Here is a 19594-nt window from a genome sequence, read left to right on the forward strand (position 1 = left end):
GGTTTGGTGGCAAAGAATCTGCCTGCCAGTGCAGGAGACACCAGTTCGATCCCTAGTCAGGGAAGTGTGCAACAACTACTGAGCCTGCACTCTGGAACCCAGGAGCTACAACTACTGAAGCCTTCAAGCCCTAAAGCCTGTGCTCCGTAAGAAGAGAAGCCACCGTGATGAGAAGCCCGTGCACCGCAACTAGAGAAAACATGTGCAGCAATAAAGACCCAGCATAGCCAAAAATAAACAAATAAAATTTTAACAGCAACGACAAAAGATGAAGAAACTGAGGCTCAAAGGGGCTCAGCCTTGTGTCCAAGGTCAGGCAGCCTTGCATGGGGCAAGGGAACTGGAAGCCAGATCAGACCTCACGTGTGTTTGCCAACAAACCCAACTCCTTGAAGAGGCAGGGACATTTTTAAGGGAGAAAACGAGGTTTGTCTGAAATCAGCTGGAAAGGAAAATTCCTAAACTGTTAAATTCAGCCCCCAGGGGAAAGGGTTCATGATGGGGAGATGGGGGTTCCCTCCGTGTGAAGATCCCTGTTTGTATTGGTCCTGACTGCTGTCATCAAGTATGGCCATTGCTCCCACAGCACTGGTGCTCAACTAGGGGGTTATTTTTGCCTCTTTGGGGACATTTGGCTTTATCTGGAGACATTTCTTTTTCTCACAACTGGTTGGTGCTGCTGGCATCTCATGGATAGAGGCCACAAATACCATTAAACATTCTCTGATGCCCAGGATGCTCTTACAAAGAAAGATTATCCAGCCCAAATGTCAGTTGCCCCAAGGTGAAGAAGCCCTGAGCTATGAAGATAGGGCTCAGGGCTGCTGGGCTCTTGGTCAGGTCCTTGTCTGAAATCCCTTCTTCAAAAGTATGTATTATTCCCATTTTATAGGTAAGAAAGCTGAGGCTCAGAGAGGTGGGACTTATTTTAGACCTTTTATTCGGAAAACCAGGATTCTGTCCCATTGGTTCCCCACCATCCCTGTGGACTTGGGAGAGACGACTCAGAGTCTTGGGTGAAAAAAAAAAAGTAAATTCAGAGTCAGAAAATCTGGATCTGGTTTCAGCTATGTTGTGAGTCCATCATGTGAGCTTGGGTAAGTCTGCCCCTTCTGGTCTTTTTTTCCTTCTGGAGGTCCCCTCAGTACTGGCTGACACCTGGGCCTTTGCTACCAAGAGATGCCTAGGGGGCTGGAAGATGCCTGGGGGAGGGGTGACCCAGGTTCCAACAGAGGGCACCTGGTGCCTTCTGACACCCATGTCCATCCTTGCACAAAGAACAAACATGGAAGGAGGAGAATAGACTCCTTACCCTTGAGAAACCTGGGGAATAAGGGTTCTTTCTCCTTAAGCAGAAAGGATCAAAGCTCCTCATATTGCCCACCCCCAGGTAGCCCCAAAGGCAAGGCTCCAAGGGTGGCTCTCAGAGTCTAGAACTGGATTCCCCTCTAATTTGACTAAACTCTGCTCTTCTCCAAAATATCCTGGGCTAGAATGGGCCTCCTCGGTGTGGTACAACCTCCTATTAAGTTCTGGAACCATCTGTCTTGAAATGAGATGTATTACTTACCCATGGGGAGGGGCCAGCTTTGGGTGGGGCTCCAGACATACCACAAAAGATTCACCTTAAATAACCCAGAAGCCAGAAGGAAGACCCCAGCAAAGATTCCCTGGAGAGGTGAATGGCTACCCACTCCAGTATTCTTGCCTGGGGAATTCCATGGATAGAGGAGCCTGGCAGGCTACAGTCCATGAGGTTGCAGAGAGTCAGACACTGCTGAGTGCCTAACATATTCATTCTTTCATGCAGCAAAAGAAGTAGAAGACAGCTGTCAGGGAGACATTCGGTCTCGGGACTGGAAGGCCTCTGGGGCCCCAGCACCGCTCAGAAAGCAGAAGGGACACGGTTCTCAAGACACTCTGGCTCCATGGAGCTCCCGAGCTGGGCATGCTGGAGCCGTCAGCCCAGGAGTGGAGGAGAGCTGAGGCAGCCCCGCAGTCAGAAGGGTTTAGCACTTGACTGTTTTATTTCTTCAACAGAAGGGAAGTGGGGCTCCAGTTCAGCACCACAAGGGCAACTCCCCTCCCCCTGTGCCCGCTGCCTCCTTCTCTGCTGCCTCCACTGGGAGCCCATAAGTCCAGAGTTCCTGGCCTCTGGGGTGTCGCCCCATGTACCACCTGAGTTGGAGGAAGAAACACTATCCTGGTCAGAGCAGAGTTGGAACCACTGGGCTGGGTACTGCTGGCTGGGTGTCACCCAAGTTTCCTGTGTCCCGCCATGCCTCAGTGGATCTTCCCCCGGCCCTCAGAGATGATGTCCTCGGGTTGGGCACGCATGTACCACTCCACCCAGGAGCCATCATAGATAGGTACATCCAGCTTGCCGCAGAGGTAGGCGCCCAGGGCCACGTGGCAGGCTGTGACGCCGGAGCCGCAGGTGGCCACCAGGGGCAGGGAGAGGTCCACCTTCTTGTCCTGGAAGAGGCGGCGGATCTCCTCGGGGCTCTTCTCCAGTCCGTCCTCGGTCAGGAAGTCCGTGAACGGGATGTTGATGGTGCCGGGGATGTGGCCGGGCTCGATGCCTGCAACAGGAGAGCAGGAGGCAGGGAACAAACGTTTGCACAAGGGCGGTAGGAATGGCCCCTGCGGGACTGAGAACTTTCCATGCAGCCACGGCGCTACCCTCTAAGCATCATCTCAGGTAGTCCGCACAAGCAGGAAACCCAGGCAGCCACTGTACAGGAATCTGTTTTACAGGAGATGCTGAGGTTCGCTACTGTCCAGTGTCATGCATCTAGTGAATTGCTGCCTGGGCTCTGAACCCAGGACTCAGACTCCACAGAAGCCACACTCTGCCCCAGGTTTCCTGAAGACTGACTGTGCTGACAGTTAGAGGAAGTTCTAGGTAAATGCAAGCTGGCATACTCATTATTTTGCGTGTGTGCATGCTCAGTAGCTTCAGTCACGTCCAACTCTCTGCAACCTCATGGACTGTAGCCCACCAGGCTCCTCTGTCCATAGGATTCTCCAGGCAAGAATACTGGAGTGGGTTGCCATTTCCTTCTCCAGGGATGATGGGTGTTACTAAAAGGCCCTCTTGGGTAGCATGGGGATATAATGCATATCGTAAATAACAGTAATACACAGTAACAGGAATCACTGTAGCTGACCTTACTGAGGGTTTACTTTGTGCTAGGAGCCCCTCAGTTGTATTTCTCCCTTTAATCCTTGCTCTAATACTATGGGAAAGCAATTACTATTCTCCTTTTTGTACAGACGAGGAGATAGAGGCACATGGAACAGATTGGCCCAAGCTAGTAGGAGTAGAGAGGCCCAGAGCCTGTGCTGCCAAGCAGGACCCACTGCCTGGGAGGGGGAGGGGCAGGAAAGCTTCTCTGATTAAGCCCTGAAGGCTGAATAAGATTTAACCAGGTTGAAGGGACTGGGTGGTAGAAGTTGAGAGCATCTCAGGCAGAGGGCATCAAGCAGGCCAGGTCTCAGGCTGTGGAGGGGGGACAATGGGGACGCTGATATTCTCCGCTGATTTAGCTGGAGCCTGTATACTCATCAGCTCGTTCACCTTGACGACAGGCCGGCTGGGCATTTACCCTTATCTTCCATTTTACGAATGAGCAAGCACAATGGAGGTAAGCATTAAGCACCCCTGTAAAGACCCGCAGCCAGGGAAGCACACGTTAATTATCCCACTTCCCGTTTCTCAAGTGCACCCTGTATGTGCAAACACAGAGCTAAGTGCTTAACACACTTGCTCTCATTTAACCCTCAAGCATCCTTTAAGCTCCATGTTCTGCTCTGACTTGACCCACGCAGAAGCTGCAGTTCAGAGACTAGGTGACCTGCCAGGTGTCACACAGCTAGTGCAACCTGGGGAGAGCTTTGAACCCAGGTCTGGCTCTGGCTCGCTGCCCTACATTACTTCATCACCCCCACCCCCACCCAGGGGCTAAGCTGAAGGGTCCCACAGGTTCAAGGTGGCATCCCTATTAGGCTGGACCATCTCAAACTGCCACTAACTTAGGTTCAAAAAAGCTTGGCCATCAGCAGTTTCCCACAGTCATGTCTACACAGCTCTGCAGGGTTCCCTGTGTCGGGACCTTGTGAATTCACAAAACCTCTCTGGACACCATCCAGCTGCTGGGTTAGTCTTCAGGATGCACTGGGAGCATGGATGGTCCTTGCCCTCAGATCACCCTAACAGTGCTAGGACAGGGTGAGCCCAAGCTGCTCTAGAAAAAGAAGCTCCAGCCAGCCCTGATTCAGGGGTAGAGGGATCCATTCAGGGAGAACTTCCCAGAGGAAGAGGCAAGTTCCCTGCGCCCTCCTCAAAGCACACAGGAGAGAAATGACTGGGGGATTACTGGTTGTTCAGTGCAGTTAAAGGTAGTGCACTGGAGTTCAATGCCTGGCTGCCTCCTGAGATCTGGGAAAAGGTGGCCCTTCTAAGGCTCCATGTCCCCTTCTGTATGAGAAGAGCACCCGTCTTGTGGGATCTTTTTCTTTTTTTGGCTGTGCTGGGTGTTCGATGCAGCACACAGGCTTCTCTTGTTGCAAGAGAACAGGCTCTCTAGTTGTGGCTCAGGCTTAGTTGCACTGCAGCATGTGGGATCTTAGTTCCCCGATCAGAGATCGAACCCATGTGCCCTGCATTGGAAGGCAGATTTTTAACCACTGGACCACCAGGGAAAGAAGGAAACGGCAAACCCCCTTCAATATTCTTGCCTCAAGGATCCCAGGGACAGAGGAGCCTGGTGGGCTACAGTCCATGGGGTCACAAGAGAATCAGACATGACTCCCCAGCTAAAAAACAACCACCAGGGAAGTCCTCTTGTGAGATCATTAAAAAGCTCACACCAAAGTGGTTACTGATCCACCTGCTTTGTGGGGACCCCTTCCCAACCCTGCTCCTTACACAACGGAGTGTGAAGCCTTAGAATGGCCACCTCTCCCCAGATCTCAGGAAGCAGCCAGATGTTGAACTCCATGGGGATCCCAGACCATGTGGGAGAGGCCCTACCCCAGCCGAGGCCAGCAACCACCCTCTATTCAGTTTCTGCTCCAATCTGGAGCAGCACGTACTTGAGGCTCCTCTGTCCTGCTCTCTGCTAGCCTTTGGCCCCTCTGACGACTTTCATTCTCCACTTTCTCTCTCCTCTTTCCTGGCTCCATCACCCTCAGAGATGGTGGTAGACCTGATCAAGCACCATCTATGTGGGGCTTTCCCCCAACTGGGCCTGTCCCCTCCTCCCATTTGGCAGTGACCCCCATCCATAGTACTGGGAGGGGGCTGTTTGGATTCTCACACTTATACAGGGCATTCTGGGTTTCCAACTAGTTTGGGGGTGGAGGCAGGGCAAATATTATCGCCTTCACTTAGAATAAAGCCCAGTGAGACGACTAGAAACTAGATCTCAGCCGGCACCCCCATGCTGTGGGGTGAATCTCTGCTGACACCCCACCACCCCACCCTTTAAGGCAAGAGTGAGGCGAGGGCAGTGCTCAGGCAGGGACTTCCTGGGCACTTCACTCATTGGTTACCGTCTCGGGGCTCGGGTTCTGTGCCCTGGAAGCGGCCGGCGGCACGGGCGTCCACCACTTGGAAGCGCCGGGATTCAAGGTTCTCCTTGATGTCCTCGTACGTCTTGATGTAGGCGGGGTCCAGCACCGCGTGGAATTCGGCGGGCTGGGGACGGCTCTTGCCTGAGCTCAGCGGGAGGCCCTGGCGCAGCCAGTTGCGGAGGCCACCGTCGAGCAGAGATACCGTGCGGTGGCCGAAGACGCGGAACATCCACCAGACGCGCGGCGCCGCGTAGAGGCCCTGATCACTGGCGTCGTAGACCACCACGTGGGTGGCAGCGCCCACGCCCAGGCGGCCTGCGTACTCTGAGAAGTGTGCCGCGCTGGGCAGCATGTGGTCATAGGGCGACGTGCGGTCGCTGCACTGGTCGATGTCAAAGAAGGCGGCGCCCGGGATGTGGCGCTCCTCGAACTCACGGCGCGCGTCGCGGCCCAGCTTGGCCAGGTACCATGAGGCATCGAGCAGCCGCAGGGGCTGCCCAGCCTGTGGGGCCCGGAGCGCCTCAGCCACCCACTGCGCTGACACAAGCGCGCGGAAGAGCTGCTTCGAAGCCATGGCGGCGGTGACACTGGGGCTGCAGGCCTGCGCGACAAGGAGGAGGTCAGGAGGGTATTAAGGAAGAGGCCAGTGGCCCAGGGGCAGGAAACGCCTGTGCCCCTGGGGCGAGGGCCGGGTCCAGGGCCCGAGGGAGCAGTGGAGCCTAGGGAGGGCAGAGTCCAGGGAACACGGAAAACCAGTGGTGGTAAACCCAAGATACAGACTTAGATCACCAGGAGCCTCCCCTCCCTTGCCCTGCTAAGCCTGAGATATATATACAGAGCAATCACCAGAATGACCATGACCCCTTAGAGGGGGCAAGGTGATGGCTCTCACCACTGTTTGAGGTGGGGTGGATAAGGAGAGAGCCCAATTAGGAGAAGGCCCTGCTGGCTTCCCAGGTGGCCCTAGTGGTAAAGAACCCACCTGCCAATGCAGGAGACATAACAGACTTGAGTTCTATCCCTGGTTTGGCAAGATCCCCTGGAGAAGAGCATGGCAACCCATTCCAGGACTCTTGCCTGCAGAATCCCATGGACAGAGAAGCCTGGTGGACTACAGTCCATACATAGGGTCGCAGAGTCGGACAGGACTGAAGTGACTTAGAACGCAAGCTCCTGGCACTTTAAGGCAAGTAGGGGCAAATTCTTAGCCCCTCCCTAAGGTGCAGCTCAGCTTTGCTTACAATCAACCAAGATCCCTGGTGAAATTCACCCATTCATCAAATATTTATTTAAACAGCCTCAGAGGACTAGCAACTGGAATTAGTCAATTAATCCTCCTTCAGTTCAGCTCACTCAGTCTTGTCTGACTCTTTGCGACCCCATGGACTGCAGCACACCAGGCTTCCCTGTCCATCACCAACTCTCAGAGCTTGCTCAAACTCATGTCCATTGAGTTGGTGATGCCATCCAACCATCTCATCCCTATGTGTGCTTTAATCTTCACAACACCTTAGAACACTACAGGACACAGAGTAGGCTCTCAATTATTTGTTATATGAGTAACCACAAGAAGGTTTGTATTCTCCTTGTTTCCTGGAGGGGACACTGAAGTTCACAGAAGTGCACTAAAGACCAAGGGTCACTCCAGTATTCTTGCCTGGAGAACCCCATGGACGGAGCCTGGTAGGCTACAGTCCATGGGGTCGAAAAGAGTCGGACACGACTGAGCGACTTCACTTAAAAAAAAAAAAAAAGACCAAGGGTCAACAGCTAAGAAGTGGTGGTGGTGCCAGGCTTCACAGCAACTGCCAGGCAGTTCAGTAAAGTCTGATTTCACTCTTTGAGACTCCTCTCTTGGGGCTTTCCTGGCCTGCAATGCAGGAGACTGGGGTTCAATCTCCTGGGGAAGATCCTCTGGAGAAGGAAATGTCAACCCACTCCAATATGTTTGTCTGGAGAATTCCACAGACAGAGGAGTCTGGTGGGCTACAGTCCATGGGATCACAAAGAATTGGACACAACTGAGCGGCTAACTTTCTTCCTCTCTGGAAACAGCGATTAGGGCCTCACTCCTCACCCTCTTCTCTCCCTTGCAGGCCAGCAGTTCTGAGTATAGCAGTTTACCAGCCCTCCATGACTGTCAGCACAGCTGACAGTCAGCTCACAGCCTTCCAGGGCCAGGCTCCAAACGTGTGGATACCCTAGGTGCCTTTGGGCAGGTTAGAGAAAGGTGCCCCTTCTGCCAGGCAGAGGCACAGTCTCCACCAGAGCACGTGGCTGCGTGAGTGGAGTTCGAGCTACAGGTCAGCTCCACCCACCACCTTGGCTGTGTACCCTCCAGTGCAGGGTGCAACCCTGCATCCATGCCAAGCAGCCCTGCCACCAAGGGGAAGGAGGTGGGTAGAGAATAGAGCATTTTGTGGAGTGCCCCTGCAGGCCACGTACTAAGCAACACAGCCTTCAGCAGTCACTAGGTGGGGCTGCCTGTTTCTGAATGAGACCACTGGTGGTTAGCGATAAAAATGCCTTGCCCTAGTCACAGAGCTCAGAGAAGGCAATAGCACCCCACTCCAGTACTCTTGCCTGGAAAATCCCAGGGACGGGGGAGCCTGGTGGGCTGCCGTCTATGAGGTCACACAGAGTCGGACACGACTGAAGTGACTTAGCATAGCATAGTCACAGAGCTGGTCAGGGGCAGCCTCAAGATGTACAATCGGGTTGTAACTTCTGAGGCCAAAGTTTCCCAGCCTGAAGGTCAATGATGACCAGGGCCTCTTGTGTCCACAGTGTGATATCTGGTACCCAGTCCCTCCCTCAGTCTCGGTGCAGCCGGGCTTTTAGGAACCATGCTACCCATGTGACCAGGCCCTGGGAGTTAGCAGCCACAGGCCTGCTCAAGAGAATGTAATTGCAGGACTTCCCTGGTAGTCCTGTGGTTAAGACTCTGCCTGCTGATGCAGGGGACACGGGTTCAATCCCATGTCTAGAGAAATCCCACATGCTCATGCTGCAGGGCAACTAAGCCAGTACACCGCAACTACTGAGCCTGTGCTCTAGAGCCCATGAGCCACAGTCCTGAGCCTGAGTGCTGCATCCGCTGAGGCCTGCATGCCCCAGAGATGGTACTCGCCACAGAAGTCAACACAGTGAGAAGCCTGAGCACAACAAAGAACAGCCCCCGCTTGCTGCAACTGGAGAAAACCTGGGTGCAGCAACGAAGACCCAGTGCTGCCAAAAAGAAAGAAAAGAGACACAACATAATTGCAGAAAGTCTGGAGTTCAGTGGGAGCGGAGGGGGCACACTAGCTCAGCCTGAGGTGTGAAGGTGGGGGGAAGGGAAAATCCAAGCTGATTTGACATGTTTGGGGTGAGGCTGCCAGAGGCTTTGGCTAAGGAGTGATCACAGTGCCTGTGGGTTACATGGCACTAGGTTATGTTGAGGGATTCAGCAGGCCTCTACCTGGTGTTGAAGACTCTTGAGAGTTCCTTGGACTGCAAGGAGATCCAACCAGTCCATCCTAAAGGAAATCAGTCCTGGGTATTCAGTGGAAGGACTGATGTTGAAGCTGAAACTCCAATATTTTGGCCACCTGATGTGAAGGGCTGACTCATTTGAAAAGACCCTGATGTTCGGAAAGATTGAAGGCAGGAGGAGAAGGGGAAAAGAGAGGATGAGATGGTTAGATGGCATCACCGACTCAATGGACATGAGTTTGGGTAAACTCCGGGAGTTGGTGATGGACAGGGAGGCCTGGCATGCTGGGGTTCATGGGGTTGCAAAGAGTCGGATACGACTGAGCAACTGAAATGAACTGAACTGAACTACCTGAAGACCCCATTGTGAACCACAGCAGCCCCTCCCCACTCCTCATTCTTGAGGCTCCTTGGTTTTTTCCACAGGGATCTATTTAGAGTGGAAAGAATGCTGACTTGGGAGCCAGAGTCCCTCCAAAGTCAGTGCCAGTCCCATGCCCCTCTTAACCAGGTATGTGCTGAGCGGGCATGTGAGGGGCCCAGAACCATTTCCATTTCTTATAATTGAGCTTCCAATCTTCACCTCTTAATGGTGAAAATTAAATAATGAACATCAAGTGTTAGTCATGTCCGACTCTTTGTGGACCGAAGGACTTTAGCCATCAGGCTCCTCTGTCCATGGAATTCTCCATGCAAGAATAATGGAGTGGGTTGCCATTTCCTTCTCCAGGGGATCTTCCTGATCCAGGGATCAAACCTGGTCTCCCGCATTGCAGGCAGATTCTTTACTGACTGAGCCAGCAGGGAAGCCCCAGTGAACATCAAAGCGCCACCATAATGCCCTGCATATGGCTGGTTTTAATAATCATTAAAGACAGCTCATAAAAATCCCATTATTTCTTCAAAGTTACTCCCATGGGTGGCCTCTGATCCATTGTCAGCAAGTCTAGAATCGGGACTTCAGAGGTCTGAGGTCATCCTGCCACACACACACACACACACACACACTCCCTATGCTGGATTGGCAGTTCCCATTAAGGACTATAGGAGGTAGAGGAGGTTTTGGGAGAGCAGGCCATGTGTGCACTGAAGGGTGTGGACCAGGTTCCAATGTGCTTGGGCAGGCCTGGATGGCTGTAGGTGGGGCTGCTCCGGGAGTCAAGGACCCCAGACAAACAGGACAGCCCCAGGCCCGTCTCCCAGGTGCACTCTGTGCTAGGGGAGGTGTAAGCACCAGGCTGCCGTCTGGGATGGGCCCTGGAATAGCAGGGTCCAGTCAGACTCAACCTTCTACAAGGGCTTCCCTGGTCTTGTACTTCCTGGCCCCCTCTCTCCCTTGACTGCAAAGCACAAAGCTCAGAGAATTCCCTGGGTAAATGCTTATCAAAGTACGAATTTTTACAACTTTCTGTGATACTATCATTGTTTCAGCATAAAAAGAATTTTTTTCCAAGGGGGATGAAAAAAGCACTCCAAGCATACATAATAGAATATACAAAAACTGAGTAGGGGTAGGTAGGGATGTCCCAATAGCTTGCAAAAAGCAGTTGTTAGATTTTCAGGAATTAAGCCAACTGGTTGTTAAACACAGCCATTATTAAAAATTAAATTATATACACTTATAATGAAATAGGTTAAGGACAAAGGCAGTTTTTTAAAAAAAATATGTGACTTCAGGGATGAGCAAGTAAACAAAAGCAGCCTCTGCCATGTGGGCTTCAGACCCAGGATTAACAAATGGCCTGGCCTCAATGTCACCGCGAGCCCCTGGGCAACTCTTTTCCAAGTCTTTAAAGAAGTTTCTGGCCTACTCCCAGGGTTGTTATGGGAAGTTAAGTGACAGCCATAGGAGTCCCCAGTAAAGTGCCTCCCCAAGCAGGCCTTGACAAATGTTAGTTTCGTTTCACTCCAGCAAGTCCTTTGCCAGTTCGTCCTCCTGGAGTCTGTGGGTCAGTTGGCCTCCTCTTCCTGGCCTCTTGGTCAGGATTTATTAGTCCTCCTCCCTGTCACCAGGTGACAACCCCCTCCCCCTGCCCTTACCCCGCCCCCGCCCAGGGGGCCGCCCCCCAGCAGCCGCGGACAGCCGTCCTTCCCTCCTAGACTACGGAAGGGGTGCTTCTTCCCTCCCAGACTACGGCCCCTTGCTCTGCTCAGGCCTCTCGGGGGAGCCCCACTCTGCGCACCCCGACGATCGGCCTCCCCCTAAAGAAAGGCAAGAACCACACAGCAGCAGTTACCGGAGTCTCGGGGCTTCCGGGTTCGGCCATGACCTCGCGCAGAGAGCCCCCTCCCCGAGCCCTCAGCAGTACCCTCCCTCCTCCCATCGCCAACCTGCTTCGGGCCAAAGGGAGGAGACTCCGGCACAGCCCACCGCCTGGGCCACTGGGAGCCTCGGCTGCCGGCACCTTCCACTGGCCGGGCCTTGGGGGGAAGCCCGCGCCACCGAGCCCCGCCCCGCGCAGCCCCGCCTGCCGTCCGGTTTCCTCACCGGGTCCCCGCGGGTTCGAGAGGCGCCGAAAGCTCGGGGACTGGCCCGGGGCGGGCGCGGTGCAGGGCCGGAGCGCATGGAGTGGCCGGCGGCGCGTGATCCCCCCCGCGGGAGGCCGCGCGATGGTGTGGGCCGGCCGGGAAGTTGCGGGCTCCGGGTTTGAACCTGCCAACTCCTCCAGCTGGCAGTGGCAAGCGCCAGGGCGGCGGCGAGGGCGAGTGAGTGCGGCGGGGTGGGGCTGCGGTATGCGCCCGGGCCGCTCGGGATTGGGCCGCCGGCCAAACCACCTGCGACCCTGGGGAGGGTCCCGGTGGCGAGAGCGGGGCGGGGGTGCCCCGGGAACCCTGGACCCAACTCGGGCAGAGGACACCAGGCTGGGCCGGACGCGGGCATTTAGGAGGCGGGCGACCCCAGGTTGCTGAGAGACTGCAGGAAGGTTTGCAAGGCGAGAGACGCGGGTGAGGGCGGCTGCGGGCCTCCAGCGGACAGTTTTCCATGTGCCCACTCCCCTACGCTCCCAGGAAGGGGTCTCTAAGCCCAAGATGCATTCTCCTCCCATCTTGGACATCTTTTCGCTACTCCAGGAGGATCCTGAGGGAGAGTATAGTAGCTTCTAGGGCCGGACACGCTCTCAGCCAGCTCCGCTATCCCCAGCCCTCTCGCTCCACCCACTTCTGCGCGGGCGGGGGCCGCAGGGAGCGGCGGAAGCAGGCTTTCCCTAGGGAATCTGCAAACCAAACCCACTGCACACCTCAACCCTGCCGGGTTGCCATAAACACGACACCCCTGGGGAAGTGCAGTGGGGAAAAGCTCCTCCTTCCAGGCCGCAGCCCACTGCACGAACAGTCCTCACGCCGATCTCTTTCCTGGTTCCCACCCGCGCCAGGTGACACGGAGAGCTGACACCATGGTTCATCAGGTGCTCTACCGGGCGCTGGTCTCCACCAAGTGGCTGGCGGAGTCCGTCCGGGCTGGTAAGGTGGGCCCTGGCCTTCGGGTGCTGGATGCGTCCTGGTACTCGCCGGGCACCCGCGAGGCCCGCAAGGAATACCTGGAGCGCCATGTGCCCGGCGCCTCCTTTTTTGACATAGAGGAGTGTCGGGACAAGGCCTCGCCTTACGAGGTGATGCTGCCCAGCGAGGCGGGCTTCGCCGACTACGTGGGCAGCCTGGGCATCAGCAACGACACGCATGTGGTGGTGTACGATGGTGACGACCTGGGCAGCTTCTATGCGCCGCGGGTCTGGTGGATGTTCCGTGTGTTTGGCCACCGCACCGTGTCCGTGCTCAATGGTGGCTTCCGGAACTGGCTGAAGGAGGGCCACCCGGTGACATCTGAGCCCTCACGCCCAGAGCCAGCCATCTTCAAAGCCACGCTGAACCGCTCCCTGCTCAAGACCTACGAGCAGGTGCTGGAGAACCTCGAATCAAAGAGGTTTCAGCTGGTGGATTCACGGGCCCAGGGGCGGTACCTGGGCACACAGCCGGAGCCAGATGCAGTAGGTAGGTGTCCCCGTGGGGGGATGGTCCCTGGGGAGCAATGCTTATGGAGAGATGGGGAGTAGGATGTCTGGGACCCTCTCCAGGTTTTGCCCTCAGCAGCCCCCAGGAGGGCCTCAGTCTTTCCATCTGTAAAATGAAAGGGGAGAGCCCAACCTAAAGGTTTTTCCAGCTATGATGCAGGGGAACATACACATGCTTTCCCGTAGCCACATACTTAAGGTACAACCGAGCATCTGTGTGGAGTGGCATCAGTAGGTAACTGACAACATATCCACGCACATCCATGCCCACTCACTAGCTCCCCAACATGCTCAATAGCGTCCATGAGCCACACAAGCATCACTGTACAGAAGTCTCCTCAGGACCCCTCAAGTTCTTCAGAAGTTCTTAGCAACATGAACAGTGCTATTCCCCAGCACCCCCTCCCTCCTGCAGCTCTCCTAGACCCCCTGACTTTCCTTAGGTTGCTTGCTCAGCTCAGTGGCAGAGTCCAGATTTGAACCCAGTGCTGCCTAGTTTCAAACCAGGGTGCACCACCATCCTGCTCCACCCTCACCTCCTGGGGCCAGCAGGGAGCCCCTTTGCTAGGCATCTCCAAGTATATGGCTCATGAGTCCCCTTCTGCAGACAAAGAGGGAGGGTTCTACACTGGTGGAAGTTGGGCTGGGGAGAATCTCAGAACTGCATTCTAGAACCTCCTAACAGGACCACAGAGGTCTTGCCATCACCTCTCCTGGACACCTCTGGTGGCTCGGACCTCACTGCTCTCAGGATACGGGATGGCCCCGGGGGGGCTGCAGCACTGTCCTCAGGAAACCTCTGTGGAATCCACCTCCTGTGCAACATTTGGACTAACTTGTTGAAAAGTCTCTTCCTTTCTGTGCCTCTGTGGAGAGCATTGTGAAAGCCATTCCAACACTCTTAGAACTGGAGGGTATGAAAGGTCACCTCTCCAGTCAGAGGGGAGGCTGTGGTACACAGAGGAAGGGGTGGGTCAAGGCCACTTGGGTAGTTGGAAGCAGAACTAGGAAGGCACAGGACTCTGCCCTCCCCGCCATGGCTTTCTCCAGGACTGTGTTTTTCCTGACTGGCTTGCTCTATGAAGGTCTGAAGTTGAAGATTCAAGTTTGTTTAGCTCCTGGCACCAGCTCCTGCAGCTCCCTCCTGGCCTTGGTTCAAGTCACCTTCCACTCCTTGGCACTTGAGATGCCACTGCAGGGAGGAGAGGTGAAATTGTTTCTCTAGCTATCCCCCAGCTTGCCCTGAAGCAAACAGAATAAATGAGCAGAGGTCGTAGAGATGCCAGATTCGGCCTCTGTTCTCCCATTTTAGAAATGAGGAAATTAAGTCTCAGAGAGGGGGGAAAAGCCAGCTGCTGCAGGTAGGACCTCCTGCAAGCCCCTGATTCTAAAGTCCCTGGCTCCTCTCTTGTAGCCAGCTTCTCCCCTCCAGTTCCCATCTGGAGACCAGGGAGCACAGGCCCCAGTTTGAATCCTGATCCTCCTTTATACTGGGACCTCAATCAGTTCATTGCTCAGCCTCTCTAAGTTCCCTTATAAAATGAAAAGAGTAATGCCAGCCCTACCCCCCTGGCTATGTATTTATTAAACACAGCAATGGCTAGAAAGCTACTTTGAGAAGGATGAAGAACAGTACAAAGCCTGGAGCTGTCTGTAAAGCCTAAGAGGGTTTGCTGGCCTCCTATACAAGATATTAGGCACAGGAGGCTCCGCTGAGCTCATGGGATCAGGAAGGCACCCCGTGGGCTCAGCCACCCAGATATAATACCCAGGGGAGTATGGGTGGCAGGCCCTGGGTGTCCCTGGAAGGAATGATCCCCAAGAGGAGCTGGAAGCAGGGCCTTAGAAACCCCATAGCCACTTTCTGCCCATTTCAGGCAAGCAACCTCCCACCTGGCCTCAGTTATGTGCTCCCAGTGCCTTTGGTCCTGTTTGTAAGAGGAGAAAAGTGAGTCAGACAGACCTGAGTTTACATCCTTGTGTGGGACCTAGGTGTGGCCTCAGGCCTCTCCCTTCACCTCTGAACCCTCATATTGAACACCATCGCTCACCTTATAGGAGGAGCCTTAGGGAAAGGTGGGAGGTGGGAGTTGATCCAGCTCAGTATCTTTATAAACCTTATTCTCTTTTCCTCCCGTCTGCTTGGAAGTGGGGTCCATGAGGGTCAAGAGGGAGAATATTGACCCCTTAATGCTTACTGTTATTTCCAGGACCCTTTATATACATTCTCCCCTGGGCAACTACAGCAGCCAAGCAGGGGAGGCAGATGGGGGTTCCAAGTGGTCCCACTTTGCAGGTAGGGAGAGGAAGCAGAAACTTCTGCAGCGAGACACTGAGGCCAGAACTCGATCCCAGTCACAGGATCAAAGTGGGGTTATTTCCCAAGGCCACTGCTGTGTCAACAAGCATGGGGTGGTCACAGCTCCCAAGCATTGCTTCATATTGCTTCATGGGGTCATGTGATTTCTGCCTGTGTGTCTTCCCAGGGCTGCAGACTGGGGTAGGAAGGGGTAGGAGGTGCCAAGTTGACTCCCAGCAGGCAGGGCTGGGGGCTGCCTGCACTGGGTTCCTTGGTATCTTTAGGAGGAAAGCAAGAAAGAGCTACTCAGGTTTTCTTGGCCTTGAAAGCCCACACCTATCAGTGACCTGTGGGATGCTAACTTGCCAACTCGACCACCATCTTCTTGGCCAAAGTTGGAAAACCAAATCCCAGACCTCTGAACTGGTCATCACGAGAGGTCATCTCAGCCTGCCTCGGCCGCTCTTTTAGGAAGGCTCAGGGTAGTCAGAGTACACAGGCTTTGAGGTCGGACACACCTGAGTGCACATCACACCTGTGCTGTGTGTCATGGGGCAAGTTACCTCACCTCTCTGAGCCTGGGCCCCCCATTAGTGCCAGGAGACCCATCTGTATGGTAATGTGTGGACAGAGGAAAAGTTCTTCAGGTAAGCCATCGGGGTGCCTAATGCCAGAGGTTTGGCATGGTGGCTGGGGAGAGGACAGCCACAAGCCTGCAGCTGATGCTGGGCCTGGAGGAACAGCAGGAGTCCTTGCCCCTGGGTGCAAGGTGCCTTTTCCCTAGTTGGCTGGTCTCCCAGGTTCTCCGGCCAAGTTCATCCCAGCCCTCCCCCTACGCAGGCGGCCAGTTTCTGCTCATTTAAATTCCTCGGACAGGCCCTGAGCACTGGCTGGCCGAAAGGGAGGGCCTCCAACTCCTGAGGCTTGCCCAGGGTGGGGGGTCAGAGTCTACAGAACACCCCCTCCACCCCTACTACCACCACTTTTTCACTCAGAAGAGGTGCCTTTTCTGTAATTAGAAAAAAACAATAAAGCTGTTTCATCAGGGATGGGTGGAAAGAAACAAAACAGCGTTCAGGACTCAATAAATGCTGGTGTTTTTTAATGCACTTCATCCAGCCCACTGCCTGGGTACTGAACCTTTTTTCTTTTGTGTCTGCATGGGATTTCAGTTCCCTGACCAGGGCCCCAGCAATTAAAGCCCAGAATCCTAACCACTAGGCTACCAGGGAGCTCTCTGAGACATTTTAAGTTGGTTTCTCGGAAAAGAACACCCTTGAAGCCAACAGACCAATTGTTCCTCATCGGTAGGGTCAGTTCACATCAGATCTCAGATCAAAATTTCCAGACAAAAGGATGAAATCACAACAGGAATAAAGTGTTAGTCGCTCAGTCGTGACTCTTTGCAACCCCATTTACTGTAGCCCTCCAGGCTCCTCTGTCCTTGGAATTTCCCAGGCAAGAATACTCAACCCATAAATCACTATAATAAGTCAGGACCTCTATAGTCAATCAAAGGAACTCTTGACTGGGCCAACGAATTTCAAATTCTCTTTGGCCTTGAGGTGAGGAGAATGGGACACTGTTGGCATGATTGCCCACCTCCTGGGTGCCCAGGTTGTTAAGGGCTTTTATCTGCTGAAGCTGACTTCCCCACAAGCCTGTGAGATAGGTGTGGTTATCTCCCCATTTCCCAGGTGGAAAACTGAGGCTCAGACATACAGGGCACAGCTGCCTTCACACTGCCCCAGGATGTGCCCTGGTTACCCTGATCAGATCTCTCTCTCACACTGCTGCCCACCTGGTCCTGCCCCACAGTCTGGGTTAAGCAGGGACTGTGGGACACAAGGAGGCCCCACTCCCAGTGGGCACTCCAGTCTGCCACGGTGTGGGGCACTTGAGGAAGAGGAGTGACCAGGGCCATGCTGGAGGCTGGACCTTGGCCTTGGCCTTGCACATGGCACCAGCTCAGCCATGGCCCGGTTCCATTTGCCCCACATGATGGCTATTCTGAAGCCCAGACTTGGCCGAGGGGCCTAACTAGGTGTAGAGAAGTTTCTGGAATAGACCCTGGAGCTAGCCTAAAACCCCATTCTGCTTCTGTCAAAGCCTCTCAGGGTTGCTAGGAAGGTCCTCCAGGAACCACAGGGCCCTCACTCTCACGTGCCCCCCAGGGTAGGTGGGGAAGTGATGGAGAAGCCGCAGCACCTGAGGGTGGTGGGCCGATTGAGGTAGTCGGTGCTTTACCCTTTACAGCAGTCCTTCCCACATTACCCATGGGGACACTGAGGCTCACAGAGGTGGGGCCTCTCCTCTGCTTAAGGTCACCCCTGGGTAAGTGGCAGAGCTGGGATTTGAACTTCCGTCTAATAACGGATCACAGGCTCTTTACACATTGTGGGCTTAACAAGAAAACCAGGGGACTCGGCACAATCCTGGCTCTGCCTTTACCTTGCTGTGTTGCCTCAGGCTAGTCTTTTCACTTTGTCAAGCCTCAGTGTACTCATCTGTAAAATAGAGCGACGTTATATTTAGTGAATCCTGGTTATGTATTTAACCTTTATTTTCCTTGCTAGACTGTAATCTCCCTGAGAGCATTGTCTGTGTCTCCCCTTCACCCAATGTTCTGAGCAATTAGTACTCCCCATAGCATTTGCATTCCTCGTCCCATTTACTCTTCTCCACAGCCCTATAATATAGGAATGTAACACTGAGCCCATTTGACATATGAGAAAACTGAGGCTCAGAGAGGTGAAGCAATTTGCCTAAGGTAAAGGTTAGTAGATGGTAGAGCCTGTCCTCTCAAGCAGGTAGAACATATCAGGTAGATTTGATGGGGGGTGGGGGTGGTGGTCGTGAGCATTGGATGTAGCCAGGGCTGGAATAAACTGAGCTCTGAGAAAGGCAAGGACGTTATTGTTTGTTTGCAAAGCTCTCTGTCCTCATAACCATGGTTGATTCTGACCTCCAGGTCCACTCGCCCCACCCCCTGTGCTGCTCCTAACCCTGTCCTGTCCTCTGCCTTTGCCCAGGACTGGACTCGGGCCACATCCGAGGCTCGGTCAACATGCCTTTCATGAACTTCCTAACGGAGGACGGCTTTGAAAAGAGCCCAGAAGAGCTCCGTGCCATGTTCGAGGCCAAGAAGGTGGACCTCACAAAGCCCCTCATCGCCACATGCCGGAAGGGTGTCACCGCCTGCCACATTGCCCTGGCTGCTTACCTCTGTGGCAAGCCCGATGTGGCCATCTACGATGGCTCCTGGTTTGAGTGGTTCCACCGGGCCCCCCCGGAGACCCGGGTGTCCCAGGGGAAGGGTGGGAAGGCCTGAGTGGTGGCCTCTTCTCCCCTTGCGCACTACTCCTGCTGGTAGAGTGATCCAGCGTGGCCTGCAGCTAATCTTTGCCTCCTCAGCCAAGGAAATGGACAAGTTTTTAGAATTAATGTGTAGAGTGCTCCTTTCCCCAACAACACTGGAATAAACTTGGCCTTTTCAAGTATCTGTGTCTGCCTCTTTCTCCTTGGTTCCGTCCTTGCCCTGTACTTCCTTCTCTTTCAAATTCCTTAGAACCTACCAAGGAAGGAAACTTCACAGCAGCCCCCACATTGGGGATACCACTTTATTATTTAGTTTTGGCAAAAGAAGTTGCCTGTTGATGCCTGTCAGATGGAGCACACCAGGCCCTTACCTGGAAAGGGCATCAGTAAGCCAGAAAGAGGGTGAGACCCAGGCTTTCTGGGGCCACCCCTTCGTGCTGTGGGTCCAGCCCTCTGGGAGGAGAGGGTAGAAGAGAAGACAACTGGTCCTCCACTTGAAATGAGTGTTCAGAGAGGGTAGAAGAGAAGACAACTGGTCTTCCACTTGAAATGAGTGTTCAGAGAGGTGTCCCACAGGTCCTGGGGCCTTTCAGAAATGGTGATGATCAGATGATGCTCAATGAACCCAATGTTCACTGCAGCATGCTTTACAATAAGCAAGACATTGAAGTAACCTAAATGTCCATCAATAGATGAATGGATACAAAAGATGTGGTACATATTATATATCCAATGGAATATTACTCAGCCATAAAAAAGAATGAAATAATGCCATTTGTAGCAACATGGAGGGCCTAGAGATTATCATACTAAGTGAGGTAAGTCAGAGAAAGATAAACATCGCATGATATCACTTACATGTGGAATCTGAAAAGATAATACAAGTGAACTTGCTTATAAAACAAAAACAGACTCA

General features: G+C 53.9%; 2 protein-coding genes across 5 annotated transcripts; one reads left to right on the forward strand and one right to left on the reverse strand.

Annotated features, from left to right (window-relative positions):
- Positions 1 to 1999: 1999 nt before the first annotated feature.
- On the reverse strand, positions 2000 to 11671 carry MPST (mercaptopyruvate sulfurtransferase). 4 transcript variants are annotated; one of them, XM_070371349.1, is made up of 3 exons: positions 11540 to 11671; positions 5557 to 6178; positions 2000 to 2582 (listed from the first exon to the last, which is right to left on the reverse strand). In XM_070371349.1, the coding sequence occupies exons 1-3, from the start codon at positions 11615 to 11617 to the stop codon at positions 2284 to 2286; spliced, it is 999 nt and encodes a 332-aa protein (XP_070227450.1). In that variant the 5' UTR covers positions 11618 to 11671; the 3' UTR covers positions 2000 to 2283. The 4 variants fall into 4 exon arrangements, with proteins under 4 accessions (XP_070227450.1, XP_005887516.2, XP_005887515.2 ...); XM_005887454.2 differs by lacking the exon at positions 11540 to 11671 and adding an exon at positions 11383 to 11511; XM_005887453.3 differs by lacking the exon at positions 11540 to 11671 and adding an exon at positions 11289 to 11406.
- On the forward strand, positions 11627 to 18860 carry TST (thiosulfate sulfurtransferase). The gene is made up of 3 exons (XM_070371350.1): positions 11627 to 11757; positions 12426 to 13041; positions 18393 to 18860. The coding sequence occupies exons 1-3, from the start codon at positions 11662 to 11664 to the stop codon at positions 18689 to 18691; spliced, it is 1011 nt and encodes a 336-aa protein (XP_070227451.1). The 5' UTR covers positions 11627 to 11661; the 3' UTR covers positions 18692 to 18860.
- Positions 18861 to 19594: the final 734 nt, after the last annotated feature.

The sequence above is a fragment of the Bos mutus genome, chromosome 5 (assembly GCF_027580195.1).
Source record: "Bos mutus isolate GX-2022 chromosome 5, NWIPB_WYAK_1.1, whole genome shotgun sequence".
Taxonomy (NCBI): Eukaryota; Metazoa; Chordata; class Mammalia; order Artiodactyla; family Bovidae; genus Bos; species Bos mutus.

Bases quoted from the DNA above. Each gene is read 5' to 3' on its own strand.
- MPST (XM_070371348.1), bottom strand. From the start codon at position 9,286: ATGTCCATTGAGTCGGTGATGCCATCTAACCATCTCATCCTCTCTTTT. The intron at 6,179-9,037 runs GTAGAGGCCTGC...CTTGTCGCGCAG, and splicing joins TCAAGAGTCTTCAACACCAG to GCCTGCAGCCCCAGTGTCAC. The intron at 2,583-5,556 runs GTAACCAATGAG...CTCCTGTTGCAG, and splicing joins AGAACCCGAGCCCCGAGACG to GCATCGAGCCCGGCCACATC.
- TST (XM_070371350.1), top strand. From the start codon at position 11,662: ATGGTGTGGGCCGGCCGGGAAGTTGCGGGCTCCGGGTTTGAACCTGCC. The intron at 11,758-12,425 runs GTGAGTGCGGCG...CACCCGCGCCAG, and splicing joins CAGGGCGGCGGCGAGGGCGA to GTGACACGGAGAGCTGACAC. The intron at 13,042-18,392 runs GTAGGTGTCCCC...GCCTTTGCCCAG, and splicing joins GCCGGAGCCAGATGCAGTAG to GACTGGACTCGGGCCACATC.